Genomic DNA, 25,545 nt, shown 5'->3' with positions numbered 1-25,545 from the left:
AACATCAAGTCAGAATAAAGTATGGGGCTTTTTGGAGTTTGCATTCCAGAGAGGTTTGTGTGATGCATGCGAAAGGCACCAAAGATTAAGGTTTTTGGACTGTATGGCAGCTTATTGGACTCCATATAACCTAACCTGGACTTGGTTGGCTTATTTCATGCTGGCTCCAGGACTGGGTTTTTGTTTTGTTTTGAATATACGCACAATTTAAATCAAATTTTGAAGCAAAAATTGTCAAATTTATGACAAACAGAGGGGCACCTAATTTGATCAGGAGTCTCCAATGTAATGGGTCATAGTATGATCAGAGCAGGCCCTAGCCAGTATGATGCCCTAGGCAAGATTTTGGCTGGTGCCCCCTAGCACCGCCTCTAGTACTGCCTCTGACCGTGCACCCCTTTCCCAGCACCATCACCCCATACCTATAGCCTGCCTCAGTTTGGTGCTACTACCTCCTATATTTTAAATAGGAGCAGTGCACACATTCGGTACACAGCCCAAAAAGGGGCATGTTCTTTCTAGGAAGGGACATGGCCACAAAAAAGTACCGCCAATTCAAATAATGCCACACAGTAGTGCAACTTTATTAACATTATATCATGCGATAGTGTCCCTTATTCATATTACATCACACATATTCATATTACATCACACAGTCATACCACTTTACCTTATGTATGTTACTCCTCACAATAATACCCCTTATTCACATTACACCACACTGAATTGTTCCTTATTCACATTACACCACACCATATTGCTATTTATTCACCACACAGTAGTGTCCTTTCTATACATTACACCGCACAGTAGAGCACCTTATACACATAATGCCACACATTAGTAATGCATTTAAACACATAATACCACACAGAAATGCCCCTTACACATATGACACACATTATTAATGTCCTTATAAACATAATGCACCTTACACGTTATGCCAACCTTTATTAATGCCCTTATACACATAATGTCCCTTACACATACAGTATGCTGCACATTATTAATGCCCTTATACACATAATGACACATGATGTCCTTTACACATATGCCCCACATTATTAATGGATTTATACACATGACAAACATAATGCCCCTTACACACATGCCGAACACTATTGCACAACCAACCCACCCATACACAGCACTCACACAGGCACTAACACTGTGACCTCTGCCTAGATACAGATCTGTTCTCATATATCTTGCCTCAATACGCCATGCAGCTTTCAGCTCTGCCGTTTTTTGGCCAAAAATGCACCTTATTTGCTATGTGACTAGGATGGACAAGCAACTTCTGCTGATTAAAATGATATGCGGCACATCTATATTCTGTGTGTGACTGTGGCTATATCTGCATACGAAATGCTATGTTACAGTGATTTCCAGGAATACACTGTAAGTTAGCATTTCGCATGCAGATACAGCTGCAATCACACACAGAATATAGGCATGCCGCATATCATTTTAATCAGCAGAATCTGCTTGTGCCCCTAGGCTTTCAAAATGCCCTAGGCATTTGCCTAATTTGCCTATGCATAGGGCAGGATCTGAGTATGATCATCTGTTAGTCAGTTGTATAACCAGGGATACGACCATGCTCAGTTATCCCTCAGTTCCATGTCATGTGAGTTTAGAGTGTACTGTATTGGGAAACGCTTTTCTCTCTTTAGGATATATTTCAAAAGCAAAGTTCACTTGATATAATGATTAAGCAAATTATGGAACGTGTATACTTATTTAACCTGCCTTTGAAAAGCTTAATTGGCAGGAAAATAAGGACGTATCAGTCCATCAAAGTAGCCCTCCCACCGTGAATTACCATTTAATACTTAACTTTCCAAAATTGCTGTTTTCCCATCAGACATTTTTATGGTAATTGAATTAGTTTTTGTCAGCCATTTATGGTTATTTCACCATTTATATTACCAAAACATATATGCTGTATTTTTTTATGGAATACTTAACAGTTTTAAAATCTTGGGTATACAGTAGTTTAGATAAATCATATATATATATATATATATATATATAGATAGAGAGAGAGAGAGAGAGAGAGAGAGAGAGAGAGAGAGAGAGAGAGAGAGAGAGAGAGATAGAATGCAACTGCTCCGGCACTCCACGAAGTCCAATGCTGGACTGATGCTGCTCTGGTGCCCTCCCCAACCGGGGACCGGTGGTACACAATGGAAGAAACGAGGCGGCACTCAGAAACTTTCACTTCTATGATATAATTGTGCAAATAGTGCAAATGGTCACATCAACGTTTCGGGGACCTAGTCCCCTTCTTCAGGATAACAGTGGTGCAAAACAAAAGTGTTTAAATAAGGTTAGAAACACTTACCCCCTGACCCCATTCAGTCACATGCTGCAGCGTTTCTCTCTGGCCGCCCGCTTAGGACTTCCGCCCGGCTCACTGGCGCCTCGACGGGACCGGAAGTGACGGCGCGGGAGCGAGCCGCGTAACCATGGTAACCGCTCGAGGCCTACTCACTGAGCGTCTCCTCCTGGCCGCGTCTCTCTCACTTCCGCCCAGACGTCCACAAGTGCCGCGAGATCGGGAGCCACATCACGGAAGCCAGCTGCGTTACCGTGGTAACGCTGTCTGCTGTGAATACACATAATACAAGACAATAACATAAGTGACAAAATAAGATGACCTTGGAAGGTCAATGTAAAAGTGACATATCATGATAAAGTGCTAGTGCAAGCTACAAAACAGTTGAACACAACCATTAAAAACATCCAAAGGTGCAAAGACAAATGTACATAATGACAACTCTAATATTAAAATGACCTACTGATATATGTCAAATATGGCAACAACACATTTATTGGTGCCCTGTGGCTTGTTAAGGGATGGTGAAAGCACGAGCGCATAGCGCCCAGACTGCATGGCTTCACCTTTCTAAACATACTCTTGCTGGAACACTATTGGCCAGACGGAAATCACAAGAAGTTGATTAACCCCAAATTTTCATTCAGACCCTCAGGTTTCAGAGTATTCAGCCTGTGGATCCACATGGACTCCAGCTGCAATAACATACGGCCCCTATCGCCCCCCCCCCCCCCCCCCGTCGCGAATCAGGGACATGATCGATGATGCGATGTTTGAACGTGGCCATAGAATGTCTGAATGTCATGAAATGTTTGGCCACAGGTTGATCACCACTACCTGATGCCAAAGCATTTCGGATGGCCAGTCTGTGCTGGGCCATTCTGATTTTGAACTGGCATTCCGTTTTGCCAATGTAATACCGCCCGCATGGGCAGATGATGGCATAAATTACAAACTCCGTACTACATGTGAGTGGCCATTTGATTTTGTAATTTTTCCCTGAAAAGGGGTGGGCTATGGTGGTCCCTGGTGACATATGGGAACATGTTGTACAGCCAGTACATTTGAAACAGCCATTGCGCCTGGTCAGAAAGTGTGTGGAATTTACTCTAAGTTTTACCATGTCAGTTTTGACTAAAATATCCTTGATACTTTTACCTTTTTTGTAACTAGGCATGATGCGCTTGTCATGAAGCATCTTCAGATCAGGGTCTGATGCCACTATTGGCCATAGCTGTCTAAGTTGATGTTGCGTCTCCCTACTCGCCACATCATAATCACACACCCAGGGAATGATTTTAGACATGTCTTTAGTGTGCTTGGGCCTCACTGAAATGTCTTGCTGTGTGGCTTCTGCTTTCTGACGGGCTGATCGTACCAATGCCCGAGGGTTACCTCTTGCCAGAAATCTATTTTCCATCTCCTTCAACTGACTTGCCCTAATGGAGTCACTGTTATTGGCCCTACACACCCTCAGAAACTGAGAGTATGGCAGACCCCTAATGGTGGATGTAGGGTGAAAACTGTCGTATCGCAGAATCGTATTGCGATCGGTGGGCTTTCTGTAAAGGCATGTGGTGATTTTGCCCTCCTGTAGTTTGATTAAAATATCAAGGAAACAGATTTCTACTGGGCTGCTGGTCATTGTGAGTTTGGCTGGACTATCAGACTGGTTATGTGATTCAATCAATGAACTCAGCTCCTGTATCTCACCACGACAGAAAATCAACACGTCGTCTATATAACGATAATAGACAAACAATCTGTCAGCAATGGCCTTATTGGCCAGAAATAATTCACGCTCTGTTTCCCACATGAAGGCATTGGCGAACGATGGTGCCACGGAAGACCCCATGGCACACCCCGTTCGCTGCCTGTAGAACCTTCCGTCAAAGATGAAAAAATTGTGCGTCAGGGTAAACTGTAACAGCTCAATGAATAAATCAGTATCTGGCCCAGTATAAAGCACATTCCCCACAATTAGACGTCTCGCAGCTTGCAACCCCTGCTGGTGAGGAATGCAGGTGTACAGGCTGGTGACGTCCACCGTGGCTAAAGATACATCTGATGGAATCTCATCAATGGTACGAAATGTCTGTAATAATGTGCTGGAGTCCTTCAAATATGTACAAATGCCCTGAATGCACGGTTGTAGATAAGTGTCCAAGAAGATGGCCACTGGCTTACACAGAGACCCACGGGCAGAAATGATGGGTCTGCCCGGGGGTCTCTGTGCATCCTTGTGGACCTTGGGGATGGTGTAAAATAGAGGAACCACCGGTTTGTCAGGTAACAGCTTCTCAAAGATGTCTTCCGAGATCAAGCCTTCCAGCTTGGCCTGTTCCAACAGCTGTATTAATTCTGATTTGTACTCTGAGGATGGATCCTTATCCAAAGTGCAGTACGTCTCGCTATCTCCCAGCAATCTAAGGCACTCTGTTGTGTAATCTGTAGTGTTCTGAACCACTATAGATCCACCTTTATCGGCTCCACGGATTATAATGTCCTTTCTATTGCTTAACGCTTTCAAGGCCATTCTCTCATCATGCTGTAAATTATGGAATTGATGTTTGCTGGATTTGGGATCTGGATTCTCCAGCATTCTGTGAAAGGTTTTTAAGGAAGCGTTAGTGGAGACTGGATCAAAACGTGACTTTGGGCCCAGTTTCTGGACTCTTGGAGGCAGTGGTTGCTTGATGACCTGTGGAGGCTGTTTGCCAAAGTGCTCTTTGATCTTTAAAGTGCGGTGCAGTTTAAATGTGCTGATTTTCTTCTTAAAATCATCACCATAATTTGTCGGAACGAATGTCAAGCCTTTATTGAGCACCCGCAATTCAGATGGTGATAAAGGAGTGCTGGACAAATTAAAAATTAGTGCTTCTTCGCTCTCGGTGGCTTTGCTTTGCTTTTGCCTTTTGTTTTGTCTCCCTCGTCTGGTGAACTGGTGTTTCTTCCTCGACCCGCAATGATAGCGCGGGTCCTGACCCCTAAAGGGGTGTCACGCTTGGAATTTGCCGAGGCAGACCCATGGGTATCATCAGAGTCGCTGGCAGACGTTGTGCTGGTACCAATCCACCTCCTTTCTCTGCGACCTTGGAAAGATCTGGGCTTAGCCTGAGGGTTAGAGGAATTGCCCAACCACGGGTACACCCTGTGTTGAGTATAGTCCATTTGAACTTTGTTGAGCTTCTCTTTTTTGAACTTTAACAGATTCACTCTGTAAAGCTCCACCTGTTCTTTCAATTTAGACAACCATCCACTGGCTTTGACAGTGAGTAGGCCTCGAGCGGTTACCGTGGTTACGCGGCTTGCTCCCACGACGTCACTTCCGGTCCCGTCGAGGCGCCAGTGAGCCGGGCGGAAGTCCTGAGCGGGCGGCCAGAGAGAAACGCTGCAGCATGTGACTGAATGGGGTCAGGGGGTAAGTGTTTCTAACCTTATTTAAACACTTTTGTTTTGCACCACTGTTATCCTGAAGAAGGGGACTAGGTCCCCGAAACGTTGATGTGACCATTTGCATCATTTGCACATTTATATCATAGAAGTGAAAGTCTCTGAGTGCTGCCTCGTTTCTTCCATTGTATATATATATATATATATATACATACATACTGTACATACATATATATTGTCACATCGTCACTGCTGATACATAAATACATTTATATACATATACAGGTTGAGTATCCCTTATCCAAAATGCTTGGGACCAGCAGTATTTTGGATATTGGATGTTTCCGTATTTTGGAATAATTGCATACCATAATGAGATATCATGGTGATGAGACCTAAGTTTAAGCACAGAATGCATTTATGTTACATATACACCCTATACACACAGCCTGAAGGTAATTTTAGCCAATATCTTTTATAACAGTGCATTAAACAAAGTGTGTCTACATTCACACAATTCATTTATGTTTCATATACACCTTATACACGCAGCCTGAAGGTCATTTAATACAATATTTTTAATAACTTTGTGTAGTAAACAAAGTTTGTGTACAGTGAGCCATAAGAAAACAAAGGTTTCACTATCTCACTCTCACTCAAAAAAGTCTTTCGGAATATTCCGTATTTCGGAATATTTGGATATGGGATACTCAACCTGTATAGTATAGATTTCCCATCATAAAGGAAAAACTAAAATCATAGCTTGAAAATGACTTTTAAAACTTTTTATTAACACCTGAAGGGGGAGGGGTGGGGGCTTAATCTCACCCCTGGTGATGCTCTTTATACTCAATTAGCTCCACCCCTGATCTCTCAAAATCTGTTTTCATCCATTCAAACCTTGCACACATGTCCAGAAGAACCAACTTTGGGTGAAACTCTGCCCCTTTTGAAATCCACTAATCCGGACACATGGGTCCTGATTCTGTGTCGGACACTATGCCAATATTTGCGCAAATGGTCTATGATTTTCAGCTGTGTATGTGTCCATACCCTCCAACTGTACCTTTTTTTCATGGTCTGTACCGATTTTTGGCTCTCCAAACTTCCATTGAAAGTATAGGAAAAGGGGCGTGGTCACGCCCCTTTACCCACGGCCACGCCCCTTTTTCGGATTTGTACCGATTTTTCTGTGTAAAATGTTGGAGGGTATGTGTGTCTAAGGGCCTTATTCTGATTTGTTAGCAAACCAAAAAAGCACACTAATCGCCAAACCATGTTGCACTGCAGGCGGGGCAGATGTAACATGTGCAGAGAAATTTAGATTTGGGTGGGGTGTGTTAAAACTGAAATATAAATTGCAGTGTAAAAATAAGGCAGTCAGTATTTACCCTGCATAGGAACAATATAACCCACCCAAATCTAAATCTCTCTGCACATGTTACATCTGCCCCACCTGCAGTTAAGCGATTTGCGTTAGACAAACTAGTTAATTACCTTACATCAGAATGGGCGATGTTGGGGTACCTCCCGGGGACTACTTGTGTGGCTAAGGGCTGTAAAAAAAACTATTATTGGTCCTCTCAGCTGTAGCCAAAAAGTATTTTTAAACAATGGATTCACCCTATACCCTTTCTTTATTTATGTTCAAAGACAAATTATTTTACGTTTTTAAAATGGATTGGATAGAATCTTCCCTTTATAAAGATAAGAAGACAGAAAAGTTCTTTGCATTTTGGGAGAGCTTTATTGACACTTTAATATCAATATCAAAAGACAAGTAGAACATTGTTTAAAATCAGCACAAGACTGGTCTGGGAGAAGGCGGCGCAGAGGAGCTGAGCGCACGCCATATAAGCGCTGCAGTGGCGGATGGCAGGAGTGGGTGACCGGCAGCGGTGTGTGATACTAGATAGCGGTGGATGGTGCTGCCAGATGGTGCTCGCACAGTGCATTTGCGCTATGGGCACGGCACTACTGGCACACAGGTAGTTATGGCCCTGGAAACTGTATTGAACATTCCTGGGTGGTGACTGTGAGTTGGCTATTCAGATATGGGAGCACTTCGGATGCTTCGCATAACTGGTTGCGAACTCGGGGCCTAATTCAGAGCTGATCACTGGGCTGCGTTTTTTGCTGCCCTGCGATCAGACAGTCGCCGCCTACAGGGGGAGGGTTTAATCGCTGTGCAAGTGTGCGTTCGCTTGTGTTGCAGAGCTGTTCAAAAATCAGTGTGTGCAGTCCAGGACTTAATCTTTCTGTGCGATGGAATCCTGCTGATCGGGGCCAAGGAGATTGACAGGAAGAGGGCGTTTGTGGGTGGCAACTGACCGTTTTCAGGGAGTGGTTGGAAAAACACAGGCATGTCCAAGTATTTGCATGGAGGGTGTCTGACGTCAATTCCGGTCCCGGACAGGCTGAAGTAATCGCAGCGGCTGAGTAAGTCCTGGGCTGTGCAGAGACTGCACAAGATCTCTTTGTACAGCTCTGCTACACATGCGTTCGCACACTTGCACAGCTAAAATACACTCCCCCTGTAGGCGGCGACTATCTGATCGCAGCAGTGCAAAAATCGTTTGCTCGCGATCAGGTTTGAATTACCCCCTATATTCCCTATCACATGCCCACACATAAACACTAGGGTTAATTTTTGTTGGGAGCCAATTAACCTACCAGTATATTTTTGGATTGTGGGAGGAAGCCGGAGTAACCAGAGGAAACTCATGCAAGTTCAGAGACTATACAAACTCCACACAGTTGTCCATAGTGGGAATCGAACCCATGAGTTCAGTGCTGTGAGGCAGTAATGCTAACCATTACACCATCCGTATTATGCAATAAGTCTAGAGAGTTATCAAACCTTCAAGAGAGGACAAGTAGAGAAGTTGCTTATAGCAACCAATCAGATTTTAGATATCATTTATCCACTACATTGTATAAATGATAGCTTGAATCTCATTGGTTGCTAAAAGTCCTTCAAAAACTTGAACTAATCTATCATTGTAATTACAATAGAGGTGTTTGTGGCTAGACAATGCATTCTCACCTCCCCTAATCAGATACAGAGACCAATCATTGTAATTTAAATAAAGGTGCTTGTGTTTGTACAATTCATTCCCACCTCCCCCAATGAGATATAGAGATATCAAAGTTCATTGGTTTCACAATACCTTGGAAAAACATCAAGTCCCTCACTTCCACTGTTACATGAGCCAGTTACTGAGAATTAAAGCCTCTGCTCTGGCATGTAACTATGAAGCTGAAGAGGTCTGGGGATTTGCCATCTTTATATCAGTTTCTTCTTCTGGTTTTGGGATGTCTCCACTATTGTCAAGCTGGGAAACTTCTGGTGATCCCCATGGATGGAAGCCACTGGATGAGTATGGTCTCACTAGTAGAGAAGTTGGGACAACAGGGACATCATATTGTGGTGGTGGCTCCGCAGAGCAACATTCATATAAAAGCATCAACAAATTATGTCTTGAAGACATACACTGTGCCATACACAACAGAACAACTTAAGGAGCAGATGTCAAGATCCAGCTATGAGATGTTTGCAAAGCTTCCAACTATGGACAGATTATCGAAAGCCTTTGCAAAAATAACTAATATCTCCAGCCTGTTACTTACTACATGCCAGAGTCTACTGCACAATGAGGACATCATTGGGTATCTGCAAGGACTAGGATTTGATGCCGCACTACTGTCTCCTATTTTCCCATGTGGGCAGATTGTAGCCAAAAATCTTAATGTCCCCTCTGTTAATTTTTTGAGAAGTCTACCATGTGGAATGGACCTCTTGGCCACACAGTGTCCAAGTCCTATTTCCTATGTCCCCAGATATTTCACCAAGTACACTGACCACATGAGTTTACCCCAAAGGATAAAGAACACAATCCTGTGGTCCTTGGATGTCTTACTTTGTAAGTTTCTCTACAACAACTATGGCTACTTAGCTTCGGAGTTCCTGCAGAAAGAGGTGTCAGTGATAGACCTGTACAGTCGAGCCTCTATATGGCTCATGAAGTCTGACTTTGTGTTTGATTTTATCAGGCCGGTAATGCCTAATATGGTATTTATAGGAGGCATCAACTGTGCTAATAGGAAACTTCTATCCCAGGTGAGTACAAAGTGAGAAACAATTGTTCTTGCAGCATCTGTACTCTAGGGGGCAGAGTGTGCTGTCTTTTTCCTTTTGTAACTGAAACAGAAGTCGACCCCCCCTCACAACAAACGTACCAAGTAAATCATGTCATGCAGACTATATACGCTCTGCAAAACGGCACCCTCAGGTCCTACAGGTACAGTACCTGGAATAAATGTCTTTTTATTTAATCCAGAAATAATGTGGTCTTTCATCAATACCCTTATGGAAACAAAATTCAGCTTTGACATTGCCCGTAAGATACTGTGGGGCAGATGTATTAAGCCTGGAGAAGTGATAAAGCGCTGATAAAGCAGTGATAAATGCAAAGTGATAACGCACCAGCCAATCATCTCCAATATGTAAATTGACAGTTACGAGTTGTAGTGCCGGTGCAAGGTCTCTCTGCACCCTAGGCAAAGCTTCAGCCTTGCGCCCCCTCACCTGCAAACCCCCACCGCCACTTCCTATAGGGGAGCTGCAGGTGACTTTGTTCAGAATATGCTTTCACTTTAAAAGTCCTTGAGTGCCATCTGTTCTTACAATACTGTATATGGGGTCTGCGGGGGATACTGTACAATACTGTATATGGGGTCTGCGGGGGATACTGTACAATACTGTATATGGGGTCTGCGGGGGATACTGTACAATACTGTATATGGGGTCTGCGGGGGATACTGTACAATACTGTATATGGGGTCTGCAGGGGATATTTAATTCAGGGTTGGGTACAGAATGCTGCCGGTCAGAATACAGACAGCAGCATCCCAACCACCATAATGCTGATGTTTTGAATGAAATTAATTAACCTTCCTCTTCCCCTAACTCTCCCTCCCACGAGACTTACCATAACCCTCGCCGGCACACTAACATTCAGGATGCCGGCTGTCGGAATTCCGGCACCAGCATTCTGACATGTGTCGGGATTGAGGCACCAGTAATCTGAACACCAACACCCATCTGTCGAGGTGCCATCTACATCCTTTTAATTGTATGTGTATACATGCATATATTCACACAGACATACATATATTTGTATGCTCCTTATTGTGTTCCATTCCCCACCTGTAAGTTCATTACTACCTTATTAACATACAGAGACATCCTTCAGTTTTTTTGCTAGATGAACTCAGTGGTGCCCTCCTGTGGCCGGCACCCCTAGGCAGCCGCCTAAAGCTGCCTAATGGTAGAGCCGGCCCTGACGAGCTGATTGGCTGGTGCGTTATCACCTTATATTTATCACTGTTTTGTCAACGATTTATCACTTCTTCAGGCTTCAAGCAACTCCCAACCAGGGCCGCTGCAAGGGTGTTCGGCGCCCCTCCTGCAAACTATAAATTTGCGCCCTCCCTCCCATACTTAATAAAGGGACAGTGCGCGCCGAAGTTCGGCGCCCCGCTCTCCCAATAGGGCTTGAACTTAACACTACAGACCGGATTCCCGTGTAAACTCCCGAGTCAGTGACAGCCCCACACTGCTTACCCGCACGGTGTCCCGGCCAGCTCCTCACAATACGGCACGATCCCTCGGGTCTCCAGTTACTGTACAGCTGGAATGCGTTGGCAGCAAGGAAGGGTAATTGCTAGGGATGAGCGGGTTCGGTTCCTCGGAATCCGAACCCGCCCGAACTTCAGTTTTTTTTACACGGGGCCGAGCGACTCGGATCTTCCCGCCTTGCTCGGTTAACCCGAGCGCGCCCGAACGTCATCATCCCGCTGTCGGATTCTCGCGAGGCTCGGATTCTATCGCGAGACTCGGATTCTATATAAGGAGCCGCGCGCCGCCGCCATTTTCACACGTGCATTGAGATTCATAGGGAGAGGACGTGGCTGGCGTCCTCTCCGTTTATAGAGAAGAGAGTGAGACAGTAGAGAGAGACACAGTAGTAATTTTGGGGAGCATTAGGAGGAGTACTAGTAGTTACTTGCTGAAGTGATAGATAGTGTGACTGTATTATCTGACTTGTGGGGGAGACACTGACAGTGGGGAGCAGTTAGAGTCTGAGAGCAGGACTCAGGAGTACATATAACGTACAGTGCACACTTTTGCTGCCAGAGTGCCACACTGCCATTGTGACCACACTGACCACCAGTATAATATATATTGTGATTGTCTGCTTAGGAGTACTACTTGTTGCAAGTTGCTGATAGTGTGACCAGTGACCTGACCACCAGTTTAATAATCACCACCAGTGAGTTTAATATATATATATATATATATATATATAATTGTATATAATATATATATAATATTGTATACCACCTACCCGTGTTTTTTTTTTCTTTCTTCTTTATACATACTACTATAGAGTAGCTTACTGTAGCAGTCTGCGGTGCTGCTTAGCTGACAGTGTCCAGCAGGTCCGTCATCAGTCATTACATAATAAATATATCTACCTGTCCGGCTGCAGTACTAGTGATATTATATATATATATATATATATATTGATTTCATCTCATTATCATCCAGTCTATATTAGCAGCAGACACAGTACGGTAGTCCACGGCTGTAGCTACCTCTGTGTCGGCAGTCGCTCGTCCATCCATAATTGTATACCACCTACCCGTGGTTTTTTTTTTTCTTTCTTCTTTATACATACTACTATAGTAGCTTACTGTAGCAGTCTGCGGTGCTGCTGAGCTGACAGTGTCCAGCAGGTCCGTCATCAGTCATTACATAATAAATATATCTACCTGTCCGGCTGCAGTACTAGTGATATTATATATATATATATATTGATTTCATCTCATTATCATCCAGTCTATATTAGCAGCAGACACAGTACGGTAGTCCACGGCTGTAGCTACCTCTGTGTCGGCAGTCGCTCGTCCATCCATAATTGTATACCACCTACCCGTGGTTTTTTTTTTTCTTTCTTCTTTATACATACTACTATAGTAGCTTACTGTAGCAGTCTGCGGTGCTGCTGAGCTGACAGTGTCCAGCAGGTCCGTCATCAGTCATTACATAATAAATATATATACCTGTCCGGCTGCAGTACTAGTGTGATATAATATATATTGATTTCATCTCATTATCATCCAGTCTATATTAGCAGCAGACACAGTACGGTAGTCCACGGCTGTAGCTACCTCTGTGTCTTTTAGTTGTGCCTATTAAAATATGGAGAACAAAAATGTTGAGGTTCCAAAATTAGGGAAAGATCAAGATCCACTTCCACCTCGTGCTGAACCTGCTGCCACTAGTCATGGCCGAGACGATGAAATGCCAGCAACGTCGTCTGCCAAGGCCGATGCCCAATGTCATAGTACAGAGCATGTAAAATCCAAAACACCAAATATCAGTAAAAAAAGACTTTGTAATAGAATTTAGGTGGTAACGGTGTAGGGCGCCAGACCCAAGTGACAAAACTTATGATTAGAAGTTAGGTATATGTGGTCATAATCGACAAAACATTCATATAACAAATAATTGGATACGTTCCTTATTATTACTTGAGTTTGAGCGTGTAGAGAGTTCTGTTCCCCTCCTGAATCAGCAAATCTTTGTCCTCAGGATTTTTTTATAAATCATCCAATGTCATAAAAAACAAGAGGAGGAGAAATCTCGTATAACACCGTTTTATTCTCTTTTAAAACAAAATATTTGTAATAAACATCTAAAAACATGTATCCTTTATCAAATGCAAATAGAGCACATGCAGCCGGTGTACAGCTATACTGAGTGTGAGAATAGGATAATTACCAGATGGTCAGAGGAAACAAAGTCCTCAATACAGCAAAGGATCTTAAGCACCAGTCAGCCTCCCGGGAAATGGCGTTCTGGATTTTGTGGCAATCACCTCTCCCACAGACAGCAAAACGTCACCTTCAGCTGAGCCAACGCGTTTCAGGACTTGCTAGTCCCTTTCTCAAGGCTAGTGTGCTCACTACTGACAGATTACCCCTTTTATTCCCTGGCCGACCAATAGAATCTTCAATCAAAGATAAACATATTTCATGTGTGTTAAAACATGGCTCCCTCCATTTGTTGTATGCGGTTGCCGTGGCAACCCGTTCTGATCAGGCATTTTCCATAGGCAAAAAACAATAAAAAACGATAGATAATAAATCCCATATATCATAAACATTAACATATCTTATTCGACTATTTCCCCAGACGTTCTATACATTAATAATAACATTAAAAAGTCAGTGTAAACAAACTCCTCATGATCGCGATACGTCACTTCCGGTTGTTCTATCAGTGACGCTATTCGCTTCCTGTTCATAGTTCGTCACTTCCGGTATTCTCCGTTACTAAGCAACAGCTACAGTCATACTGTGCGTCGCGTCACTTCCGTTCCTGACGTGATGTTCCTCTATGTCTGCTCGGCTGATGACTTCCGTTGCTAAGCAACGAATCTAAACAAATTTTGCACATTTCCTTATCACTTCCACCTTTCCTCGTGGTGGGAAATATCAAGTCGTTTCCATCCAGGTTCATCTTTCGTTACATCATACTCTTATATTGCGGTAGTAGATTGCAAATTTGCAATCTACTACCGCAATATAAGAGTATGATGTAAGGAAAGATGAACCTGGATGGAAACGACTTGATATTTCCCACCACGAGGAAAGGTGGAAGTGATAAGGAAATGTGCAAAATTTGTTTAGATTCGTTGCTTAGCAACGGAAGTCATCAGCCGAGCAGACATAGAGGAACATCACGTCAGGAACGGAAGTGACGCGACGCACAGTATGACTGTAGCTGTTGCTTAGTAACGGAGAATACCGGAAGTGACGAACTATGAACAGGAAGCGAATAGCGTCACTGATAGAACAACCGGAAGTGACGTATCGCGATCATGAGGAGTTTGTTTACACTGACTTTTTAATGTTATTATTAATGTATAGAACGTCTGGGGAAATAGTCGAATAAGATATGTTAATGTTTATGATATATGGGATTTATTATCTATCGTTTTTTATTGTTTTTTGCCTATGGAAAATGCCTGATCAGAACGGGTTGCCACGGCAACCGCATACAACAAATGGAGGGAGCCATGTTTTAACACACATGAAATATGTTTATCTTTGATTGAAGATTCTATTGGTCGGCCAGGGAATAAAAGGGGTAATCTGTCAGTAGTGAGCACACTAGCCTTGAGAAAGGGACTAGCAAGTCCTGAAACGCGTTGGCTCAGCTGAAGGTGACGTTTTGCTGTCTGTGGGAGAGGTGATTGCCACAAAATCCAGAACGCCATTTCCCGGGAGGCTGACTGGTGCTTAAGATCCTTTGCTGTATTGAGGACTTTGTTTCCTCTGACCATCTGGTAATTATCCTATTCTCACACTCAGTATAGCTGTACACCGGCTGCATGTGCTCTATTTGCATTTGATAAAGGATACATGTTTTTAGATGTTTTTTACAAATATTTTGTTTTAAAAGAGAATAAAACGGTGTTATACGAGATTTCTCCTCCTCTTGTTTTTTATGACATTGGATGATTTATAAAAAAATCCTGAGGACAAAGATTTGCTGATTCAGGAGGGGAACAGAACTCTCTACACGCTCAAACTCAAGTAATAATAAGGAACGTATCCAATTATTTGTTATATGAATGTTTTGTCGATTATGACCACATATACCTAACTTCTAATCATAAGTTTTGTCACTTGGGTCTGGCGCCCTACACCGTTACCACCTAAATTCTATTACAAAGTCTGTTTTCCTGGGGAGTGGGAGACATCCCCCTTTTTGGTGGTTACAGTTTAGGCAGCCATCCCTGCGCATTTGTTAGGTGCTCCAAATCTTTTTTCATCAGTAAAAAAAGGACTCCAAAATCTAAAATAAAATTGTCGGAGGAGAAGCGTAAACTTGCCAATATGCTATTTACCACACGGAGTGGCAAGGAACGGCTGAGGCCCTGGCCTATGTTCATGGCTAGTGGTTCAGCTTCACATGAGGATGGAAGCACTCAGCCTCTCGCTAGAAAACTGAAAAGACTCAAGCTGGCAAAAGCACCGCAAAGAACTGTGCGTTCTTCGAAATCCCAAATCCACAAGGAGAGTCCAATTGTGTCGGTTGCGATGCCTGACCTTCCCAACACTGGACGTGAAGAGCATGCGCCTTCTACCATTTGCACGCCCCCTGCAAGTGCTGGAAGGAGCACCCGCAGTCCAGTTCCTGATAGTCAGATTGAAGATGTCAGTGTTGAAGTACACCAGGATGAGGAGGATATGGGTGTTGTTGGCGCTGGGGAGGAAATTGACAAGGAGGATTCTGATGGTGAGGTGGTTTGTTTAAGTCAGGCACCCGGGGAGACACCTGTTGTCCATGGGAGGAATAGGGCCGTTGACATGCCTGGTGAAAATACCAAAAAAATCAGCTCTTCGGTGTGGAAGTATTTCACCAGAAATGCGGACAACATTTGTCAAGCCGTGTGTTGCCTTTGTCAAGCTGTAATAAGTAGGGGTAAGGACGTTAACCACCTCGGAACATCCTCCCTTATACGTCACCTGCAGCGCATTCATAATAAGTCAGTGACAAGTTCAAAAACTTTGGGCGACAGCGGAAGCAATCCCTTCCTCTTGTAACCAAGCTCACGCAAACCACCCCACCAACTCCCTCAGTGTCAATTTCCTCCTTCCCCAGGAATGCCAATAGTCCTGCAGGCCATGTCACTGGCAATTCTGACGAGTCCTCTCCTGCCTGGGATTCCTCCGATGCATCCTTGCGTGTAACGCCTACTGCTGCTGGCGCTGCTGTTGTTGCTGCTGGGAGTCGATGGTCATCCCAGAGGGGAAGTCGTAAGCCCACTTTTACTACTTCCACCAAGCAATTGACTGTCCAACAGTCCTTTGCGAGGAAGATGAAATATCACAGCAGTCATCCTGTTGCAAAGCGGATAACTGAGGCCTTGACAACTATGTTGGTGTTAGACGTGCGTCCGGTATCCGCCGTTAGTTCACAGGGAACTAGACAATTTCTTGAGGTAGTGTGCCCCCGTTACCAAATACCATCTAGGTTCCACTTCTCTAGGCAGGCGATACCGAGAATGTACACGGACGTCAGAAAAAGACTCACCAGTGTCCTAAAAAATGCAGTTGTACCCAATGTCCACTTAACCACGGACATGTGGACAAGTGGAGCAGGGCAGGGTCAGGACTATATGACTGTGACAGCCCACTGGGTAGATGTATGGACTCCCGCCGCAAGAACAGCAGCGGCGGCACCAGTAGCAGCATCTCGCAAACGCCAACTCTTTCCTAGGCAGGCTACGCTTTGTATCACCGGTTTCCAGAATACGCACACAGCTGAAAACCTCTTACGGCAACTGAGGAAGATCATCGCGGAATGGCTTACCCCAATTGGACTCTCCTGTGGATTTGTGGCATCGGACAACGCCAGCAATATTGTGTGTGCATTAAATATGGGCAAATTCCAGCATGTCCCATGTTTTGCACATACCTTGAATTTGGTGGTGCAGATTTTTTTTAAAAACGACAGGGGCGTGCAAGAGATGCTGTCGGTGGCCAGAAGAATTGCGGGACACTTTCGGCGTACAGGCACCACGTACAGAAGACTGGAGCACCACCAAAAACGCCTGAACCTGCCCTGCCATCATCTGAAGCAAGAAGTGGTAACGAGGTGGAATTCAACCCTCTATATGCTTCAGAGGTTGGAGGAGCAGCAAAAGGCCATTCAAGCCTATACAATTGAGCACGATATAGGAGGTGGAATGTACCTGTCTCAAGCGCAGTGGAGAATGATTTCAACGTTGTGCAAGGTTCTGCAACCTTTTGAACTTGCCACACGTGAAGTCAGTTCAGACACTGCCAGCCTGAGTCAGGTCATTCCCCTCATCAGGCTTTTGCAGAAGAAGCTGGAGGCATTGAAGGAGGAGCTAAAAGGGAGCGATTCCGCTAGGCATGTGGGACTTGTGGATGGAGCCCTTAATTCGCTTAACAAGGATTCACGGGTGGTCAATCTGTTGAAATCAGAGCACTACATTTTGGCCACCGTGCTCGATCCTAGATTTAAAACCTACCTTGGATCTCTCTTTCCGGCAGACACAAGTCTGCTGGGGTTCAAAGACCTGCTGGTGAGAAAATTGTCAAGTCAAGCGGAACGCGACCTGTCAACATCTCCTCCTTCACATTCTCCCGCAACTGGGGGTGCGAGGAAAAGGCTCAGAATTCCGAGCCCACCCGCTGGCGGTGATGCAGGGCAGTCTGGAGCGACTGCTGATGCTGACATCTGGTCCGGACTGAAGGACCTGACAACGATTACGGACATGTCGTCTACTGTCACTGCATATGATTCTCTCACCATTGAAAGAATGGTGGAGGATTATATGAGTGACCGCATCCAAGTAGGCACGTCAGACAGTCCGTACTTATACTGGCAGGAAAAAGAGGCAATTTGGAGGCCCTTGCACAAACTGGCTTTATTCTACCTAAGTTGCCCTCCCACAAGTGTGTACTCCGAAAGAGTGTTTAGTGCCGCCGCTCACCTTGTCAGCAATCTGCGTACGAGGTTACTTCCAGAAAATGTGGAGAAGATGATGTTCATTAAAATGAATTATAATCAATTCCTCCGTGGAGACATTGACCAGCAGCAATTGCCTCCACAAAGTACACAGGGAGCTGAGATGGTGGATTCCAGTGGGGACGAATTGATAATCTGTGAGGAGCGGGATGTACACGGTGATATATCGGAGGATGATGATGAGGTGGACATCTTGCCTCTGTAGAGCCAGTTTGTGCAAGGAGAGATTAATTGCTTCTTTTTCGGTGGGGGTCCAAACCAACCCGTCATTTCAGTCACAGTCGTGTGGCAGACCCTGTCACTGAAATGATGGGTTGGTTAAAGTGTGCATGTCCTGTTTATACAACATAAGGGTGGGTGGGAGGGCCCAAGGACAATTCCATCTTGCACCTCTTTTTTCTTTCATTTTTCTTTGCGTCATGTGCTGTTTGGGGAGTGTTTTTTGGAAGGGCCATCCTGCGTGACACTGCAGTGCCACTCCTAGATGGGCCAGGTGTTTGTGTCGGCCACTAGGGTCGCTTATCTTACTCACACAGCTACCTCATTGCGCCTCTTTTTTTCTTCTTTGCGTCATGTGCTGTTTGGGGAGTGTTTTTTGGAAGGGCCATCCTGCGTGACACTGCAGTGCCACTCCTAGATGGGCCAGGTGTTTGTGTCGGCCACTAGGGTCGCTTATCTTACTCACACAGCTACCTCATTGCGCCTCTTTTTTTCTTCTTTGCGTCATGTGCTGTTTGGGGAGTGTTTTTTGGAAGGGCCATCCTGCGTGACACTGCAGTGCCACTCCTAGATGGGCCAGGTGTTTGTGTCGGCCACTAGGGTCGCTTAGCTTACTCACACAGCTACCTCATTGCGCCTCTTTTTTTCTTTGCGTCATGTGCTGTTTGGGGAGTGTTTTTTGGAAGGGCCATCCTGCGTGACACTGCAGTGCCACTCCTAGATGGGCCAGGTGTTTGTGTCGGCCACTAGGGTCGCTTAGCTTAGTCATCCAGCGACCTCGGTGCAAATTTTAGGACTAAAAATAATATTGTGAGGTGTGAGGTATTCAGAATAGACTGAAAATGAGTGGAAATTATGGTTTTTGAGGTTAATAATACTTTGGAATCAAAATGACCCCCAAATTCTATGATTTAAGCTGTTTTTTAGGGTTTTTTGAAAAAAACACCCGAATCCAAAACACACCCGAATCCGACAAAAAAAATTCGGTGAGGTTTTGCCAAAACGCGGTCGAACCCAAAACACGGCCGCGGAACCGAACCCAAAACCAAAACACAAAACCCGAAAAATTTCAAGTGCACATCCCTAGTAATTGCCTCACACAAGCACTTCAGCGGCACCCGGAGTGTTGAGGGAGTGAGAGATGTGGCCGCACCACAGCACGGAGAAAGCAGGAACCCAGACGCCGACAGCCGGGAGAAGGGACGCCAGCTCAGTGCAGGCCGCATGTACAGCCTCGGACTATTCAGCCAGGCAGTGCCTATGTATAAGGGACAGCGATGTGTTCCTGGTGCTTTCCGGTTTAGCCACGACCCCCTTACATCGCCAGCTCCTCACTCTGGGTTGCTGTTGGATGTCACGTGATGTCTGCAGCCCAGAGCACAGCAGAGAGAGCACCGAGACAGTCACAGAGGAGGAGCAAGAGCTGATGATGATGATAGACGCTGCACTCGGTGGCTCCTCTACTACAGCAACTGCAAATGGAACGGGGGACAACGAAGGAAGTGCCCCCTTCTGGGCTGGAACCTGGTGGCAACAGACTCCATTGTCTCCGGCAGTTCTGCCCCTGGACAGACACATAGATAGATAGACAGATAGATAGACAGATAGACACATAGATAGATAGATAGATAGATAGATAGATAGATAGATAGATAGATAGATAGATAGATAGATACGTGATAGATAGACACATAGGGGGTAATTCTGAGTTGATCGCAGCAGGAACTTTGTTAGCAGTTGGGCAAAACCATGTGCACTGCAGGGGAGGCAGATATAACATGTGCAGAGAGAGTTAGATTTGGGTGGGTTATATTGTTTCTGTGCAGGGTAAATACTGGCTGCTTTATTTTTACACTGCAAATTAGATTGCAGATTGAACACACCCCACCCAAATCTAACTCTCTCTGCACATGTTAAATCTGCCTCCCCTGCAGTGCACATGGTTTTGCCCAACTGCTAAAAAAATTCCTGCTGCGATCAACTCAGAATTACCCCGATAGATAGATAGATAGATAGATAGATAGATAGATAGATAGATAGACACATAGACAGACAGACAGACAGACAGACAGACAGACAGACAGATAGATAGATAGATAGATAGATAGATAGATAGATAGATAGATAGATACATGATAGATAGACACATAGACAGATAGACAGATAGATAGATAGATAGATAGATAGATAGATAGACACATAGACAGACAGACAGACAGACAGATAGATAGATAGATAGATAGATAGATAGATAGATAGATAGATAGATAGATAGATTAGATACATGATAGATAGACACATAGACAGACAGACAGACAGACAGACAGACAGACAGACAGACAGACAGATAGATAGATAGATAGATAGATAGATAGATAGATAGATAGATAGATAGATAGATAGATAGATAGATAGATAGACAGATAGATAGACAATCACACATAAAAGGAAAACTCACTTAGTTCCTCTGTACTGGTCCCGGTTGTGTCTATGTTACCTTCGTGATCAGGACCTGGAAGTGACATAACGAGAGGGCAGGAGAGAACTTCCGCCCTAACAGCACCTGAATGTTTTCTCCGTTCTCCGTTCGTTTGTGGTTAATTTTTTTTTTCTATGCAACATTGGACTCTCGCGGGATTGCTTCGCTCGCCACGCTTCGGGCTTGGTGTCTCGCTTCGCTCGCCACAGGTTACTATTCCAAATAATTTGTGACATGGACCCAGGGGCTTATGGGAAAGGTCCTCTCCACGAAGGGAAACTAGACGCTACCCCTGGCAGTACTGCAGTCAGCTGTATCTGCAGCTCTCTGCTCCCGGAGTGAGTCTCGCCCCCACACCTCCCCCTGCGAGCATCACTGCGCTGCCACAGGATGGAGGAGATGACATCAGCGGCGTGGCTTGAGTGGGGAGTAGAAGAGCCAGTATCCAGGCTGTCGGCTGCCGCTGCTTGTACAGTGATAGGCGCAGCGGCAGCGCACAGCACAGGGATTTAGAGCAGGCAGAGCGCCTCTCCTGCCTGGCGCCTACCTGCTTTGCATCCCTTTGCTGAGCGGGTTCTGCCGACTCTGCTCCCAATCCTTAGTACTAAAGACACACTAAACCTAGGTTCCCACTCTGTCCAATCTGACTGGTTGGAATAAAAATCTGGTAATGTATGGGAGTAAGGGGGAGATGTACTAAGCCTTGAAAAGTGATACATTTCACGGTGATAAAGTACCAGCCAATCATCTCCTAACTGCCATGATATAGGCTGTATTTGAAAATTGACAGTTAGCAGCTGGTTGGTTGGTACTTTATCACTGTGAAATGTATGACTTCTCAAGGCTTAGTACATCTGGGCTTTAGCGACAATCATTTGCTCCCAAACACTGGAAAATGAACAAAAATGGTTGATCACATAAATTGGTTAAATCAAACAGATTTAACCAATTTGCCTGAACAACCGTTTTTGGCAGTTTTCCAGTGAAAATGGACGTATCTCTATCTCTAGTGTTTTGAGCTGACTGCGCATGTACTGAATCGCATGATACTGTGTGCTTATGTACCGCACAATTTGTCTGACGTTCCAAGCATCATAGGCGCGTGTGTGCGGCATCTTGTATGAACGGAGGCCAGCGCGAAGTAGGTGTTTCTAGGCGGCAACTGGCAGCGAGTAATAAGAAGGACGGAGTGGTTATTTGTGATGGGAGTGTTACTGGAGAGATGTGTGTGTATATCTCAACCATTGTGTGATGCAGAGTCATGGATATGGAGAAGGGATGTCTGTTTCAGACAGATCTCTTGCATCTAGCAAAGGCCTGGTGCAAGTCCGGATTCTAATAATGACAACCGTAACCACCGTTACAGGGGAAATGATGTATGTATGATACCTTATACAGTACTGCACAGGACTATAGAGTATTTTCTACAGTGCATTTCTAGTTTTAATCTGGTACATTATCATGCACTAGCAGAAATATTTGATATATATTTATCAAAGAGCTCAGCTCATGGACTCTTTACTGATTAGGCAATCAAAATATGGCGGCTGGCCTTACCCACTCTGGAGACTGGCCACACCGCTAAACATGAGCCCCTACCACTGCATTCCCCCAGTGGGCCTTTCATGTGTCAGTCCGACACTGACCGCATCTGCAGACTGTAGAACAGTGGGCAGGATAGACTTGCATTTTCAGATGGACAGATTTGCAAACTAGTTTGGTCGATTGTCACATTTAGCATACGAAAGTGAGCACAGTGCCGCGCCGGTAAGGAAAAGTAGCCGCAGAAGTATCCGACTCAGAGTCAGGCCCAATGTGTCATGTTCAGCATTTGAAAAAACTGTAAGCATAAAACAAACTATTGCACACAAGTAATTAAAATATAAGTCTTAAGGGGGGTAAACACGGAGAGATCCATTCTTAAAATCTATGCAATCTGACCAGATTGCTTAGATTTTAAGCACAGATCACTCGTGTGTATGCCCCCAGCGATATGGATGCGCAGCCCCGCACGTCGCTGTCGCAGGTTCTAGATTGGCCTGATTGCGCTGAGCTGAGCGGGGGAGAGATGTGTGCTGAGCGGACACTGATAGATCGCTCAGCACACATCTCTGGACGTGTGTACCGGGCTTTACTTGGGGACATTAAAAGTACGTTCAAAAAAGTGAAATGCAAGAGGCAAAGGTTGCTGGTGTATTCTAGAGTAAAGGCAAGGTTACACAGTAGTGTAATATAGGTAAATAGCAAGTTATTTATCCCGGAATACTGGCTTTATTTTAAAGAGTGCACTGTGCTCCTACTATGTACAGAGATTAACCAACAATGGGGGTAATTCCAAGTTGATCGCAGCAGGAATTTTTTTAGCAATTGGGCAAAACCATGTACACTGCAGGGGAAGCAGATATAATATGTGCAGAAAGAGTTAGATTTGGGTGGGTTATTTTGTTTCTGTGCAGGGTAAATACTGTCTGCTTTATTTTTACACTGCAATTTAGATTGCAGATTGAACACACCCCACCCAAATCTAACTCTCTCTGCACATGTTATATCTGCCTCCCCTGCAGTGCACATGGTTTTGCCCAACTGCTAAAAAAATTCCTGCTGCGATCAACTTGGAATTACCCCCAATGTAGATAGATATGGTATCTCCAGCACTCTCCATGGCCATTCATTTAAACAGATCTATTTACTACGTGGCAGCTTGCAAATGTCGCAGCTTTCCATCGTGTTAAAGCCTGAAATTTAATAGGGCTTTACTTTTAATAGCAAAATGATGCCTGAATTCGGACTGTTGTCCCAAAGTTCCTGTTGAAAACTCAAAACCATGGCCCTCATTCCGAGTTGATCGGTCGCAAGGCGAATTTAGCAGAGTTACACACGCTAAGCCGCCGCCTACTGGGAGTGAATCTTAGCTTCTTAAAATTGCGACCGATGTATTCGCAATAATGCGATTACTAACTACTTAGCAGTTTCAGAGTAGCTCCAGACTTACTCTGCCTGTGCGATCATTTCAGTGCTTGTCGTTCCTGGTTGACGTCACAAACACACCCAGCGTTCGCCCAGGCACTCCCACCGTTTCCCCGGCCACTCCTGCGTTTTTTCCGGAAACGGTAGCGTTTTCAGCCACACGCCCCTGAAACGCCGTGTTTCCGCCCAGTAACACCCATTTCCTGTCAATCACATTACGATCGCCGGAGCGAAGAAAAAGCCGTGAGTAAAAATACTTTCATCATAGTAAAGTTACTTGGCGCAGTCGCAGTGCGAACATTGCGCATGCGTACTAAGCGGATTTTCACTGCGATGCGATGAAAAATACCGAGCGAACAACTCGGAATGAGGGCCCATGTTTTTTAAAAAGCTATCTTTTTAATAATAAACCTTCCTTGGTAGGTCAAGGCTCTCAATGTAGATATATTTTCATACCTCCCAACTTTGAATGTTCCTAAATCGGGACACTCCGCGCGGCGTAGCCGCGCGTGTCCCGAAAAGGGGGCGTGGTCTCGTATGGGAGGGGCGTGACTACAGTCGAGTGGGCGTGGCCACGCGTCGTGGGTCCGTTTTAGTCATTTTGGGGGCGTGCCCAGCGCTCCCTGAGCAGCTGGGCAGCCCCCGGCTCACTGCCTGCACTGAATAGATGTTGTGCGCGTGCGCACAGCATCTATTTAGAGATCACTCGCTGCTTTGCAGAGCAGAGCAGCGGGAGATCAAAGCCTCCCCAACTGCCCCCCCGCCCGCGGGACACTGTGACCCGCGGGAGGGACAGCGGGACAGTGTCTGAATAGCGGGACTGTCCCGCTGAAATCGGGACAGTTGGGAGGTATGTATTTTGTATATGCTATTATCATATAGCACACCAATAAGCAATTATATGACCCAGACTGAGTGTTATTATCACGTAGTGTTTGGAACCACCAGTATTAGAGAAGCCTTGATGCGGCCTGGTGGCTTAACCATATCTTTGCAAATATATGCAACTAAATCCCTGAATCTTCTATTATCATGTAGTGTTCAAGTCTTAAGGGGGTACTCACGGAGCGATCGCTGCTTAAAATCTAAGCAATCTGACTAGATTGCTTAGATTTTAAGCAGCGATCACTCCGTGTATACCCCTCAAAACGATAGCGATGCGCAGCCCTGCGCATCGCTATCGCTGGTGCTAGATTGGCCAATCTAGCAGGTTGCTCACTTCACCCGCTGGGTGAAATGAGCACCACCCCCCCCCCCCGTCCATCTCCCCCCGCACGCTCAGCACACATCGCGCTGTGCTGAGCAGGGGGAGAGATGTGTGCTGAGCGGTTCGCTCAGCACACATCTCTCCCTAGATCTGCCTGTGAATACGGCCTTTATTCTAAAATCTCCTCCAATCAGAAGATACATACTTTTGCACTGCCATCTTGACACACAGGTGCATGCGCTTCCCATAACAACGGATGTATTTGCACAAAGTAGATACAGGTTGAGTATCCCATATCCAAA

The 25,545-nt window shown here is 45.0% G+C and overlaps 1 protein-coding gene across 8 annotated transcripts in view; it reads left to right on the top strand.

Moving 5' to 3' along the window:
• LOC134944574 (UDP-glucuronosyltransferase 1-2-like) overlaps positions 1–25,545 on the top strand; it is a 181,963-nt gene that overhangs the window by 145,791 nt on the left and 10,627 nt on the right. Inside the window, exon 1 of one of the 8 annotated variants that reach the window (XM_063933247.1) lies at positions 8,979–9,854. The exons of the other annotated variants lie outside the window; for them this stretch is intronic. Within the exon in view, the coding sequence (XP_063789317.1) occupies positions 8,988–9,854 (867 nt within the window). The 5' untranslated portion in view covers positions 8,979–8,987. Of the gene's footprint in view, positions 1–8,978; positions 9,855–25,545 lie in introns of those variants that run through there. 8 annotated transcript variants of the gene reach the window in all.

The sequence above is a fragment of the Pseudophryne corroboree genome, chromosome 7 (genome assembly GCF_028390025.1).
Source record: "Pseudophryne corroboree isolate aPseCor3 chromosome 7, aPseCor3.hap2, whole genome shotgun sequence".
NCBI lineage: Eukaryota > Metazoa > Chordata > Amphibia > Anura > Myobatrachidae > Pseudophryne > Pseudophryne corroboree.
The sequence above is the reverse complement of the archived record's forward strand: the minus strand, read 5'-3'. Positions and strand labels throughout refer to the sequence as shown.